This window comes from Strix aluco, chromosome 2 (genome assembly GCF_031877795.1).
Source record: "Strix aluco isolate bStrAlu1 chromosome 2, bStrAlu1.hap1, whole genome shotgun sequence".
Taxonomy (NCBI): domain Eukaryota; kingdom Metazoa; phylum Chordata; class Aves; order Strigiformes; family Strigidae; genus Strix; species Strix aluco.
This window is the reverse complement of record NC_133932.1, coordinates 53935091-53950383: the sequence shown is the minus strand read 5'-3', so window position 1 is coordinate 53950383 and position 15293 is coordinate 53935091. Positions and strand designations below refer to the sequence as shown.

The following is a 15293-nucleotide window of genomic DNA, read 5'->3' as shown; positions in this document are numbered from 1 at the left end:
AGAATTTTAATTATGATCAGGAGATTTTACGTTTGCTGCAAGTACTCATGTGGGTTGCTAACGTGACAAATGTGATTTGACAAGGAAGGACCACACAAGGCAAGACTTGAAAACTGGCAGATAGGAATACAGTGACTATTTCATTTTGGGCCCTGCAAGAGAACACATATCTGAAATGAAAGTGTGACAAGTGGGGAGTATTGGATTTCTGTGTGAGGAGTTGACAAGTCAGACAAACAGCAGCCATATATTATCTGCGATGGCAAAAAGATCACATCATTTATAACCTTTGAAGCAACAGGAAAACTGAACGCAACATCATCTTGTAATGATCTAAGAGAGAACTGTCTTTTTTTTTCTTTTTTTTTTTTTTTTTTTGTTCTCTCTGGTTATATATAGCTGTTAGAGAGGGTTCTGCTGAGCGGAAAATGGAGCATATGATCAAGGGCAGTCCAGTGAGTCAATTTACTGACTAATACTGTAGATTATCATGTCAAATATATAGCACCAGCAGTATGAACAATAATGAAACCTAGTTTATTTCTTTCCTGTAAATTGAAACGAAGATGTGATTGGAATTGTCACACCTTGGATATATGAGCCAGATTCTCTTAATCATCCAAAACAAATTGCCTTATGCTTTATATTGACATCTATTTTAGGAGCCATTCCAAGACTGGCAAGCTGAAACCATCTATTTAAATGTGTCAAACACGTTTAAAATATCCTCTAGACAGCTGTCCCCTCAGGTGATGGTTCAATGGTCTTGTGCTTTGAAATACCTGCTCCCCTCAGACCCAAAGAAGGGATAACTCAGCCTTTCATCCTGTGGGAAGAAATCATTCAGTGCAATGCCATGCAGAGTCACTGCAAATGAGCTCTGGGATCATCAGTAAACCATCCAGCCATGAAGCTAACATGGCAAGAGACTCATAGAAAGCCCAGACGACCATCAGAAGGAGCCTTTCACTGCCTGGATTCAGAATGTCAGTGACCAAGCATGAGGAGGGGGATATTGCCAATATTGTCCATGGGTTTTCTATTACTTTTGGTTTTTTTTCCAAATTACAGGGAGAACATATCCACACGTTTTGTAGGTTTGTTTATGGTCTTGATCAGTAAGGTGATATTTTCTGTAACGTCAAATTGAACACCACCTGAAGAGAAGGTACAGTTAGCAATATGGTAAAGTTTCCACTCCATACAGAAGGGATTCATTTTCGTTTAGCTGTACAAAATCAGGGTTCTTGTGTTGTACTTGTGTCCAAGCTCCAGGAAAGATTTGGAACCAGGTGAATAGGAGAGGTTTGGAACACCTCTTCTAATGAGGACAGGCTGAGAGAGTTGGGGTTGTTCAGCCTGGAGAAGGGAAGGCTCCAGGGAGACTTTATTGTGGCCTTTCAGTACTTAATGTGGGCTTATAAGAGAGATGAGGACAGAAATTTTAGTAGGGCCTGTTGTGACAGGACAAGGGGTAATGGTTTTAAACTAAGGGAGGGTAGATTCAGACTAGATAGAAGGAAGAAATGTTTTACAGTGAGGGTGGTGAAACACTGGAACAGGTTGCCCAGAGAGGTGGTAGATGCCCCATCCCTGGAAACATCCAAGGTCAGGCTGGATGGGCTTCTGAGCAACCTGGTCTAGTTGAAGATGTCCCTGCTCATTGAACTATTAGACTAGATGACCTTTGAAGCCCCCTTCCAATCGAAACTATGACTAAGATTCTATGACTAGGATTCTATGATTCTATGAAAGTTTGATCTATCAAAATTCTAGCCAGATCTGAATGAGCAAATACTTAGAGAATTAGCATTTCAATTGCAAGTCACTGGCATTCCTTCACTGATAAAGAGTACATAATCAATGTTATTGACTTCTAAACTCCTTTCTCTAGGAACAGAGCTGAAAGTAATTGGAGAGACATTTACTAACTGTTTGCTAAAGATAAGTCATAAAGCCCAAATATTGCTTATCTGTTAAGTAGTTTCCTCAAGGTGGTGTGTAAACTAATATAGGAATTAGCATAGTGTTGTAAATATAACACATATAAGAAAAAGCAGATGGTACTGCTATGATTGGGCATGTCATTGGAGTATTACAGAGCATGCCAAATCTTTAATCTATTACTATTTGCATATACTACCACATTACTCAGTTTTCAGTAGACAAGAACAACATGTACTATGCACAAACAACTGTTTTTGCTGAGATTTAAACTTAGAATAAAAGTAAAATGCTACTGGCTGGTTTGCAGCACTCATTGTGTTCACTTTCCAAAGCCTCCAAATGGTTCATGTTGCACATTCTGGGTGGTCAGAACAAAGGCACAGACTGCTCATGGGCCAATGGACTTGGTGATCTTCAGCTTTCTGTGCCAGCAATGGGTCATGCTGTATATGATGAACAGTAGTACAAATGAGTAGCGATACATTTCAAAATGCTTTGTGGTACTGGAAATCTTTTAGCAATTAAGAGCTCTGTGGATATCCAAAAGTGGAAGATTTTCATTTTAGAAAAATCAACTGTTTTCCTGGTTATTCTTAAAAGGTAGAGTAACACCTCTCAGTTCAGAGGTGGTCTTGGCAAGGTAGAACTCTCCTTTTATGATTTGTCTTTTCTTTGGAGGAAGAGAATTTAGCCTCAAAGAGCAGAAAAGGGTAGGAACAGACAGGGGTTGAGGGAGGAACTGAATTTTGCAAGCAGAAGGTGGAGGTCACATATTTGGAAATCAGTGAGGAAGAAAGCATCAAAGATAAGGTAGGCAAGAGCAGAACTAGGAATTAGTGAGGCAAAAACTGTGGTAGAAAGAAGTACAAAAGGAGTCGAGAAGAGAAGAGACAGGTGCAGAAGGAGAGGAGACAGAGAAGCAAAAGGACCAAGAGTAGCTATTGAACACTATTTTCTTAATCAATTTGCCTGTGTTTTGCATTAGTTGTTTTAAGACCCCATACATGGTTCCAGCTCAGAGGACAAACAAATCAGGTTGATGCCCACTCATTATAAATGCACTGTGTGTGTGATATCCTATTATGCAGTATTTAGGCTGCCCCCAAACCGATCATCTTGTCTGATCCTGGTAGAGTGCTCCTGTCTGCTACTCATGAGGCTGTTGGGTGTCCAGTGAAGTAGAAATTCATGCTGCCAGGTCTCCATTTGTCTCAGGGGTCTCCTGCACATCTTCATTCTCTGGCTTTTTGGCATATTTTTCTGAAGACAATCCTACCCCAGGTGTTATCCCCTCACAAAAGTAGGACCTCAAGGTCAGGTGGTCGTAGGGCCTCCAAGTGAATCCTGACCTCATCAGTATACCCAAGGACAGGTTTCTCCAGAGCTCCAGCACTGCAAACACTGATTTAGAATTACTCAAGGACACATACAAGATGTAACATAAAACATACACATTTCAGGAAGGCCCCTGGCATAGCAACCATTTATTCTGGTGTTATTCTTGTGCTCTCCCCTCTAGATAAATTAATTGAACAATTCTTCTCCTGTTTTCCTTGACATTCTTGAGCAAAATGAATTCAGATGAGTATCTGAGATCCTCTCCCAAGAATACCTCTTCCACTGCTATAGCCATGCTTCCACGTTTCATCTGCCTATACCTCTCAGTACTGCCTTTTCTTATATACTATTAAATCTATTGTTTCAGGTTACACTTTAATCAGTTTTGCCAAGTAATAAAAAGTTCATCACCAAGAGATCTATTGCTTAGCTACTGGCCTAGGCAGATGGTCCTCCTGGAGAGGTGTCAGCACCCCACCAAAGAGCCTGTTCATGGGCAGAGAGGACTGGGAAGGTATAATAACCCTTGCCCATGTGTTCTGTATCCCTGCTCTTCAGAACCGCATTCCCATCTGAAAGGGAAAGGCTAACAGAAAAGTTAGCATTTTGAGAAGTTATTCAAAATGGAGTTTGCAGTTTGATAAACGCTCTGGAAAGAGCTCTTGACCTTCAGCTGGAATACAAAAATTATCACTAGGTGGACTTCCCACTAACAAATGCCTTTAGGGAATACAAAAGGCATTAGATGACTAAATTAAGTATATGCCCACATTATTATGTATGTACACATATCTACATGTGTGGGTGCATAAAGACTATGTGAGAATGTATATTTATGTGTGTGTATAACACAGTAAAAGAAAAAGTATCACACCCATTTTAAATGAAATCTTATTTCATTTCCCATTGTATGAATACTTCCAATGACCTTGTAGGATTTGTGGATTTACTACTTACCAGATGAGAAAAACCCCCCCAACGATTCTGTGTAAAGATTGCACTATCAAGTTGCTATAGTATTGAGTGCCAACGATTTTTACCTCATGATGAATGTTTATTTTGTTGTGAATAAATAATATCAGTTTTATAGAGCAACCTTCATAGGAGCAAATCAAAATGAAAATAGAGAAGTCTATTTGTGTAGTAAATTTCTAATACATTCCAACAGTCAAGATGTTTCTAAGTTCCAACAATTTAATTTTAGAAACATGTTTGAAGTGCAGATAGCTGACAAATACTTTGTTTAACCCAATCACACTTCAGAGCTATGTAAAAACAGCTAGAGAAATCCAGATTGAGATCTTGGCTAACAATAAGAGCTAAATGGTATGCAAGCCAGAAAGAATAATTTGTGTAATAGAAGATAAGAACCGCAAACCTTTATTTATTGGAAGACTGGTATTAAGAACTGATAACTGAAAAAGGAAGGTGTTTATTTATCAGTTGGTTTGTCTCCTCAGAAAAAAACCACACACAAAACTTATAAAATTTGCATGTGAACACTTTAACATTATTCAGATATTCTTGACTATTTTTAGCCACAGAATATAAATTATTAATATAATTTGCAATATTTAATTCGTTTTGTGCAGTAGTTGCATAAATTAAATGCGTGAATGTCTGAGAAAGCTCTGGTAATCTCCATCTGTGTTTGTTGGGGTTTGTTCTGGGTGTTTGTTGTAGCAAATGGCTTAAAAGAGAGAATCCACCAACAGAGAGGAAAAAAGCCTCTTCCTTCCCCTTTCCCTTCCTGGCATCAAGCAGGAGACAGCCAGTGCTCAGCAAGGGGCACAGATGCCACAGGTCCCAGCGCTTTGACCGCAGCCCTGGCCTAGGCAGGGAGGACAGTGTCCGCTGTCCCTGGCCTGCCGCAGGGTAGGCTGCAGATCAGCTCCAAAAACTGGAGAAGCTGAAGGAATCAAAACCCAAGCCTGAAAAAATTGCCAGCAACACACCTTTTTCTTTCTTTTCTTTTTTTTTATTTTGACTGTTTGACAGATCAGGTACTCCGAGATGCCACAGTCAGGGCATGGGGGTACTCTAACAAAATCATCTAAGATGATTACAACTGAGGCAGACGCCAGTGAGAAATTTCCCAAAGGTGCAATAAACCCAATCTTCCCCAAAATATTTAAATCTGCTTGGAGGAAAGTGACAGAGAACCTGACTGGAAAAATCCCGGGGAGGCGGATGCTCAGATATGCCCATCCATGACTGGGGGCTGTGAGCTCAGGTGCCCCATATGCTACAGTGGCAGCTTCCCCAAGCCCGTCACACAGCCAGGGACACCGTGCACCCTTGTCCTGGGATGGGACTGACTGGGCAGTGTCGGCCCTGCAGCAGATTTCAGTGCAGGAGAGCTCTGAAGGCTGGGGCTGGGGCTTGAATGCTGCTAACAGCAGGCAGGTAAGAGAGTCTCCTCCATCTCATCCCTTCTGGGGCAGATGCTTTGCAGAAAGCAAGAGAAAGTGGGAAAGGTGACTTTTAGCTACAGTTCATTCAGTGGTTTAGGTTTTTGAGCAAAAAGAGCAAATATAGTCTTGCTTTACATTATTTTGCTTAGATGTGCCCATGAACACACACACTAGCTGAAATAGTCACATATTTAAACACTAACTTTGCAGTTTGCTCAGTCTTGCATGAGCAGAAGTTAGTTGCCCTGTACCCAACAGATTTCTGGTCAGAGGAGTTTATCCTTCAAATCTAGGTCATTAACATGTATTTGTCTGATGTAAAACAAACTAACGTTCCCACAAATAAACTGGCCAACCGCTGCCTTCATCAGAGAGAGACTGGGAGGTGAGTTATCCAAGAGCAGTCAAGTCTCAAGACTTCATTGTCCCCAGAAGATTTAATATCCAGGCAAATAATGTTTATAAGACACAGATCACTGTGTCTGGATATTTTAAGGCATTACTTTCATTCAAAACAAAGGGAAACCCAGATATTGTGTCAGGAATAGATCTGCTGTTATTTAGGAGCTATAACTCTCTATCATAACTTCTATGATGCAAAACAGCAGTTCATCTGGTTCACCCTCCCTCCTTACCTCCTTACCTCCTCCCCTCCCTCCCTCCTCCAAAATTGAAATGTTAATTATGTTACATATAAAACATGAAGTTGACTAAGAAGTTTACATTAACTGCATTTGCAAAATCAAGATAAGGAAGCCTTGCTTTACTAAAGAAAAAAGAACAATTTTTTTTTTGGTAACAATCTGATCACCCTTACTGACTGTATAATTTTTATTATTAAAGTAATCCCTGAAAAATTTAGATTCCACTGAAAGATATTTCAAGCCAGGAAAATATTTTTGCTCCACAACATGTTTAAATTATGTTACTCTTTCAGTTGGATAATGTTCAATTCCTACTTGAAGAGGGCGAAGCCACATTAACTACCATTTCATTATTGTATTAACAACAGTTCACTTGCTGTACTTACAGACTGAGTAAGTAAATCACTCATGCTTCAGAGATTCTTATGCTGTTTATTGGAGATAGGGGGTATTATTAAACACAACTTTCTAAAACAAACCCAAATTTGTCCATTGGAAACCTTTACCAAAGACCACAATGACCAATTTCTCTTCCATTAATTAAAATATTGGTGCTATTTAAAATACAATGTCTGTTTTACTTAGATTTCATAAAGCATGAGTGTCCAAATGAGAGAAAAAACAAACCTCAGTGAGCAGGAAAATTGGTGTTAAGAGAGGTAGAAAAGGGGTGAACATCACTGTCACATACAGAATGGTGGATCCTGATGGAGCAGCATCACACAGGAATGGCTTCTGTTCCAGGATCTTTTCTCCGGCAGTGGTCAGGCATGGATATTGAGACAAATTGTATTTAAAAGCTCCAAGACAAACTTAGAAGGACTTTTCTGTCCTCTGAAAATAAGCAACTAAGGCTGTGCTTTTGCATGAACTAGGTTGCACTTTCAGCAGCTGTACCTGGACCTATGAATCTGTGCCATTGTGCTATTTTCATTGTCTGAAATGTACTCACACAATGATTTACACAAGTAAATGAAAGATAACTTCCTTTTAAAAAAGAAATTCTCCCTTTCTCCTTCATGGTGTTATTGTGTTTTATCCTACTTCCTGCATTAAGAAAAAAAAAAAGCAACAAAACCTCCTAAAAACATCACCTACCATTTTTCTTCCGTTTATTAATTTTCACAATGATTTTATAATCTTTGTGATATTGTCCCCCAAACACAGCTTTTATAAGATGAAGAGATCTCATCTACTTTGTTTCTTTTCATGCAGAAAATGTATTTTACCATCTTTGCTGCTCTTCTTCATATTTTATCTAATTGTGCTATGTCTTTACTGAGTTTGAGTGAACAGAAGTGCTCCTTGTGTTCAAAAACTGATCGCATTCTGAGTGAATAAAATGGCAGAATGACGTGCTCTGTTTCGTTTGCCCACTGTCTAACTGCTGCTTAGCAGAGGACTAATGTTGTCAGAGTCATCTACATGGTAATTCCCCAAACTCCCACCCAGGAAAGAACCAATTCTGAGCCCATTACTGTCTATGTGTAATTAGGGTTATCTTTTGTAATGTGCTTTACCTTGCACTTACCAACCCTGTATATCATTTACCGCCATTTTGTTACTTAGTCACTCAGCATTTAGAAATCCTTCTGGAAAGCCTGGCTTAGATTTGTCCACTTTGAACAGCCTGTTTCACATGTGTACCTTCCCTTGGGAACCTTTGTCCCAGCTCATTTATAAATCTTTTCTTTGATACTGGTTCTTGGACAGATTCTTGAGGATTCCCTCTAGTGAATCCCTCACTTATTAAATTGATCTTTTACTCCTGAACTCCATTACTGCCCTTTAAACAGTTAATCTATGAAAGGACCTTCCCTCTTGTCTCCTGACAATTTATCTTTGTAAGAGACTTCTGTGGGGAACCAAAGAGGATTTGAAAGTCCAAATATGCTTCTCAGCTAAACTACCTTCATCCACAGACTCATTGACTCCTGAGAACTGAAACCATGTGAGAACAACTGTTTTGCAAAACCACACTGTGAATTATGGGAGATGTCTCAAAATCATAAAGATGATTTAGGAATTAAGTCTCTGAAGATATTTTGGTGTCTAATTCCTATCGATTACATTTTGCATTCAAGTCTGAATTTATTGTAGGTTTCTAACTTTGTGCTTATGAATGTCAAAAGGAAAACTCTCTGCTGTACTCTACCCTGTACCTAAAATTAGTCTCCTATGTCCTTGAAATTTAATTAAACCAGATAGTCTTTTAAATTGTTTGCCCACCATATGTTGGAAAAAGAGTAGCAAAATTAAACGAATAAATCACATCAGAGAGTAAATTAAATACACTGTTTGAAGCCAGCCTCTCTCTCATTTTCCTCATTGTTAAAACTGAGTCAATGCTGACAATAAGTATTTAAAAGTGGTCAGGATAAAGCACTTCAGAATGTGTTGTACAGAAAGCTGTGCATGAAAGGCATTGAATGGACTAGATTTTCTAAAGTGTTTTTCCCATTCCTGATTGCTTTGGTCTGAAGCTAGTAGTATGAATTACATTCTAGACCTGATGGAGTAGAAATAAAAGCTTTACAAAGATGAAAGATGAAGAAAGAAAACCATGTCAGAAATATAACCCGCCTGATTTACATGTTGCCTACTGTAAAGCTAAGTCAAGAGAAGCTAATGTCATGACTTTGTAAAACACAGAAAATTACTAAATTCATAAAGGGAAATTAAAAATTGAGAAAAAAATGTAATTCTTGTTTGATGAAAATTGTTTAAAGCCAACATCTAAGCATGTCCATTATGACACCGTAAGACAATACACATAAATCTATGGCATTTAAAAAGTGTCTGTAGAAAGCATTTGCCCAAATCTCAGGAAATGTAGTCTTCAAAGGACAATTCTAAAATACTCTGGAGTGTGAACATCTGAGACAAAACCAGCAAAAGAACACTTTGATCTTGCTATTTATTTATTTTCTGTTTCTTATCCTAGCTTGTGACCCTTTTCCCTTTATCAAGGACAGATTGAGTTATGACTACATATTATGCAAGACCAACTTTAGAAGGATAAAGTTAATGACTTTAATGGCAGTGGATTCTGTGACTCCAGCTGATGTCCAGTAGCTTCCAGTTGCTCTTTGATTTTGGTTTTAAAATCTGCAAAAACATAAATAGCCTGGGATTTAAGCAAGTGAGATCCTGTCTAGTTTAAAATGAGTAAGTTTTATGTGTAATATGATTAAAATGATAATGTTTGCAACATCATTCAGACTATTTTACCAGTGACTAAGGTGGTGAACAGCACAGGTTGAAGACTGTCTTTGGATGAGTCTTCACGGTAGGCTATGTCAGATGGTATGAACTGAATATGACCTTGAGAATGAAGAGTCAGTCTGTAACCCCACCAGAAGGTACCCTAGGTAGGTTGTCCAGTAGTTCACCAAGTCTCTGCGTTAATGGAATACAAATCCACTATGTTAAGGGAAGGCACTTGAGGTCAGTTCTTCATCTCACATTTTGAAACATGAAAAAAAGTGTTCTCTTTGTCAAAGGATATAAATGGTTTGCTTTCTTCGTGACTATTCCCCCAAATCCTTTATATGTAACAGAATGTTGGAAGATAATCTGAAATCTCAAATTGTAGCTTTGACATAAGATTATGGTGTTTTAGAGACAGGGTTTTTTTTAACTACATCTGTGCTGTTAAAGTAAATCACATTGGGGATTTTATTGCTCCTGAGGCCAGCTATGACCACATGGCTCATGCCCACAGTGTGTAGCATTAGTCCTCAGTGGAGCAGGTTCATCTGGGAGAAAGCTTGTTGGCATGCTCCATGCCAGAGTGAGCTAACCCACAAGCAGCATGGACAATGAAGTTCCAGCACTTGAGTTGACCCCTAGCTCCCTTCAGCAGCAGGGAAGAAGTTTTTCTATCCCTGCTGTTTCATTTTGGGTAAAACTGGTTTAAGGGATCAGGATCCTATAGGACACAAGCCTGACTCTGCAGTCTTGTGGGAAAAGTATCCTCCTAGCACAGATGTGTGGGTCTATCTCTGCAGGTATCATTGTTAATTTTCAACACTTTTGGCCAATTTCACTGGAAAGGGCAGAGACCTCACCACCCTGAGGTCTTTCACATGATGTCTGGTCAGGTGGGAGAGCTCTGATGGGTTCAGGTCTTGCTTGTGAGACTACAGATGCTGGTAGTGCTCAGAGGGCAGGCAGGTGCCAGACTGCAAAGCCCGTTCAGTTTCTGGGGGACTTTAATGCTGAAAATCACGTGGTAGTTATGGAGCTGCAGCACCTCCAGGGCTAGAGGTGGGGCTGTAGGGACTGTAGATTTGCTTGCTTCCAGTGGCACTTAGATGATTGCAACAGCTACAGCTTAGGTGTATCTAGTGCTTAGTTTTTGTAAGAGTGTTATATCAAACATAGAAGCAAATGGCAGGGTAGAAACACAGTGCCATTCTCTTAATTACTTAGTCTTTGAAAAAAGTTTTTATGATAAAGTTTGGAAAAAAGTTACATAAACACACACTTTTTTTGCAACCAGCAAAGAGCTCCATGTTGGGAGAACAGATAACGAAACAATCCAGAGATTTATCAGGGAGGAGATTCAAATCTGCTCAAGCAGAGAAGGAGATCGAGCACATGCTCTTCACACCCCAGGTGAATGCTGTACCTCTTGTATACAGGTTAAATCAGCATCTACTGCAGTCCTAAATAAAAAACTAGCATGGGGACTAGGCACACTTCGCTCTGGGTTTTGTGAGAAAGAAGTGGCACAGCTAACCATCTGTGATGGAAAAAGCAGATCTCTAAATCCTATTGGGAAACAAGTGGCTCCTTACACCTAAAGGTTGGGGGCTGAAGGCCTGAAAGAATGTGATTTAAACATCCGTGTCCCTAATCTCAGCTGGCTTCCCACGCAAGTTACAACAGTGTAAGCTCAAAAGAAGGACTGTGGCATTGAAGACGAACTGCTCAGCCCCACGTGACAAAGCAGCAACCCAACAGGGTACGGCAGAAGTCGGGACTCCAAGCCCCTGTGTTGAGCTCAGTACATCTTTTTTTCCTCCTGTATATCCCTCAGGAGTAACAGAAATTAAATTTTTAAAAAATGAATGAAGTGCATATGGCAACACAGCTGCTGAAAATCTGCTACCCTTTTTAATCACCTCTCGTGTCCTGGGCATGCATTTTATCCTTCAAACTCAGTAAAAGGGAAAGTGCTGTGAGGAAGGCAGATGCCTGTATTATTGGGGGACTTTGTGGTGTTATTAAGTCATGCAAGAGAAGCCTTGCTTATAAGACTATACAGAATTTAGGTCTCAGTGGGTTCATCTTCAAAATACTTTACATATTTATAATCATTAGGACAAGCAGAATTTCAGAGTTTTCGCAGAGGGACTGCAAACTGTAAATAAATAAAGTTGGAAAAGGAGAGGACCATGCTTCTTTTTCTTAATGATGGTGAGCTTTTGAAATGAAAGGGATATAAACCCTGGATAAGTGCTCAAACAGCCTTGCAATACCACAATTTTCCACCTGCTCATGGGTACACTGTAGAATAGTCCTCAGGCTGAAGTGACAGGAGATCCAAAGCACTGTTTATTGTCTGTGCTTCTTCCATAAGCACTCAATGTCATAAGCAGTCAGAGTGACTATTTCTCATTTGGTAGCCTTGGATCACACTACTTGTTATTCATGTTTGCATGTCAGCTCCAAGGTAAGGAGAGCAAATCTGGTGATATATTCAATTCCAATGCTGGAGCTGGGGAGAGAGAAAAATGCAATTATTGAAAGAGGTACTTCTGTGAAGGAGCAGTGATTTACATCCTGAATAGGTGTAAATTATCATCCCTCCCCACCCCCAAGTTCAGCAAATGTACTCCTTATTCAATATCTTGATGCTGTGGGTTATTTTTCTTGCAGTCTGATTCTCTGTTAAGATCAGAAGGCTGTGGTTTAGTGAGAGGTATGAGGGAGTATTCTTGGTGAGGAAGCGGGCTCCTTGTGAGCCCAAGAAGTTGTCATTTTAAGTCAACAATGAAGTATTTGTTGGTTGAAGAGAAGGGCTTTAACTAGGGCAAGCTGCTGGACCTACAATTCATCTCTGCTGGAATGAAAAAGAATAGAGCTGCTTGTTTGTTGATTTTGAATCCTTCATGGAGGGCTGCCAGTAACTGTTAACTTATGTATTATTGTGCTATCAGACAGGAGAAACATCAGTGAGAATTTACCAGCACAGTCACAAACCTTTCATCACACAGTTATCATGCTGATAAAGTTCAGTTGTAGTTACTCACCTCTCCAAAAGCAAATATTACCCACTCAGACGAGAGAGAGAATGGATTTCTGCAAGATGGTGTTACATTAGCTCACACTATTGCACCTAACTCCCGGCTACCACTAAATCCAAGTACCCAGTGCACTTTGAAGTACTGATTGTCAGAGAGCTCCTGTGAGCAAGGAGGGATGGTGATCTGTCCTTGTTGCGTAGATCAGAGATGGAGGTGCAAGGCTGCGGTTAGATTGAGCAATGGATACACACTTCCATGAGCTCGGGCTCCTGGATCTCTGGGTTATTCAATTCAACCTGGCCAGAGCAGACTCCTGCTACCAACATGACCATATTTCCGCCCCACAGCCAGCCCAAGGAGAGCGATGGAGTCAGATCTCTTCCCTAAGGGGTTGGGGTACAGCTTGCTGCTCAGGGCACTTGATTTAGTCATAGCTAGAAAAATTAAAGCTCTCATTCACAAACACTGGCAGTCACCTAATTTCCATGTATTTTTACGTGAGTTTTAATTGCTTGCTCGTCTTTGAAACCTGGACTTTGTATCATAGCTTAACTGGCTAATTTGCTTAGGTGCTTTGGAGGCGTACACCTCAACTATTCAAGTATATGGCATGCTCGATATGATTGTGTGTCTTATTTGTCTTCTTTATCCCCCAGGAAGATGAAGTTGCTCGTGACAGTCGATTCAATTTCAGTGGCTATGGCATGGGTCACTGCCTCCAAGTCAAAGATGGCACAGCAGTCAAGGCCGCTCCACCCAACCCACCCCCGGCACCACCAAAGGATTCAGATTCCATCAAAAAGAAGTTTGTTGACCGTGCAAAAAGGATTGATACAATATCCCGTGCTGCATTCCCACTCGCCTTCCTCATTTTCAACATCTTTTACTGGATTACATACAAAATCATACGGCATGAGGACATTCACAAGAAATAGGCAACTCTGGTTTTCCAGGACTTCTTAGCCAAAGTGATCCACATGTAAATAAACAGTGAAATGTCTTTCTGTCATTTGGACTAAGGGTTTCTTTTCCCCCCCAGGACATTGAAGAAAAAATGAACAAAGAGGAAAAGAAGTATAGAAGGAAAAGTGATTGCATGAAAAAATATGCCATGAGGCCAGTCAATGAGGGTTCCCCCTATGTACTCTCAGTGGTGTTCTTCCAGATTCAGCATTGATCAGACATCTGTAAATGGGGCCAAATTTTACCCAGCTTTATCACCAACATATTATCTTTCAAAACAAAAGAGAATCACAAAATAAACAATTCTCCTAAAACATCTACCAAGAGACTGTGGTGGCTACAGTACAGGGAGTTATAAGAGGACCAAACTTTTTCAGGATAATGTTGCCTTTCTATTTGAAACAAGTCTACTGAGCTACATTCCATGACCATGTCTGTAGTTAGTGGTTTCACCAAGGAGTCCTTTTGTGGGTTGTAAATTATTTCTACTGATAGGGGAGAGGGGAAAAAAAAAAAGAAAAAAAAAAAGATTTATACTTTACTATCCTTGTGGGTGTGCATTTTAATATTATCTTGCTTTACTAGAATTGTAATTTTGGGGTTGAACTTGTGTGTCGTGTGATTTATTTGATAGTTGACACTCCAAAACCAGTGAAATTGCCCAGTTTATTTTTGTTGGAAGACAGTGCACTTACTTCATTTCTGCTGATTTTACATGCAACTTGAGGTGCCAAACTGTATTTTACCTATTGTGCTACCCTGTACCACACTACTTAGTAAGAACTTGTTTCCTCAACGGTGTAGCTCAGTTTAGCATTCAGTTTCTATTACTGCTCTCATTGTAGCTGCAATCAATAGCTCTATAGGTAAACACAACTTGTTTACAGACCTCTAATTTATATCTTTACTCAAAGTGGCTATCATTTTAAATATCATTAATTAACCTAAGAATTTTAAAACTGTACTGTGATTTTCAGAACCTGTTACCTTTTGGTGCCAGATCTGCGTTACTCAAATCCTTGCTACATGTTTTAAAGTAGAAAATTAAAAAAAAAAAAAAAAAAAAAAAAAAAAAGATGGTATTTTTGCTTACACAGAAGAAGACAACCTGTAACATAAGATGAATCAAACATTAAAATTTTACACTTGCTGTAAAAGGGTTTATTAAAAAAAGGTATTTGTTCAATTTCAATAAAGCTAAATGTGGTACTAACTTTTCTTCACTCTTTTCTTCAGTTGCAGCAGCAGGGCTGTTCACACGAGGGCCCAGCTCTTCCACTGCTCTGTCAGCAGAAAGAGGGTGAAAAGCAACCTTCTGCTGACCTGGCTTAGCACACCAAATTTTGCTATCTATCCTGCAACAAAGGGCCTGTTGCAGTCCCTGGGCGTATGTCAAGGACTGTGTCAGAAATGTGGCTGGGATATGACAGAAGCATTTGCAGAACATTTGCATTTGCAGAGACAGGCCTGGGGGAGAACGAATGCCACTCCCTGCTCCCAGCATCCATACACAGCAAGAAGCACACCTCAAGTTCACATGCCTTGTGCCCAGTTTGGGAGTATCCTAATCTTTCTCCTGACTTTCTTACAGCTTCACCACTTTGGTGAGCTGAAGGACATGCTGAGATGGCCTAGGTCAGGTGCCTCATGTAGACATTGTAACAACTGATAGTTTAACAGCAAATTAAATTTCATCCACTTCACCGCCCTTCCCTTGAGAGGCCAAAATACAC

At 39.9% G+C, this 15293-nt stretch overlaps 1 protein-coding gene across 4 annotated transcripts in view; it reads left to right on the top strand.

Annotated features, from left to right (window-relative positions):
• The window catches only part of GLRA2 (glycine receptor alpha 2), a 130246-nt gene extending 115473 nt beyond the window's left edge, over window positions 1-14773 (top strand). For all 4 annotated transcript variants that reach the window (XM_074814772.1, XM_074814769.1, XM_074814773.1 and 1 more), the window contains one exon: window positions 13254-14773. In XM_074814772.1, coding sequence (XP_074670873.1) covers window positions 13254-13532 — 279 coding nt within the window. In that variant the 3' untranslated portion in view covers window positions 13533-14773. The remainder of the gene's footprint in view (window positions 1-13253) is intronic.
• Window positions 14774-15293: the final 520 nt, after the last annotated feature.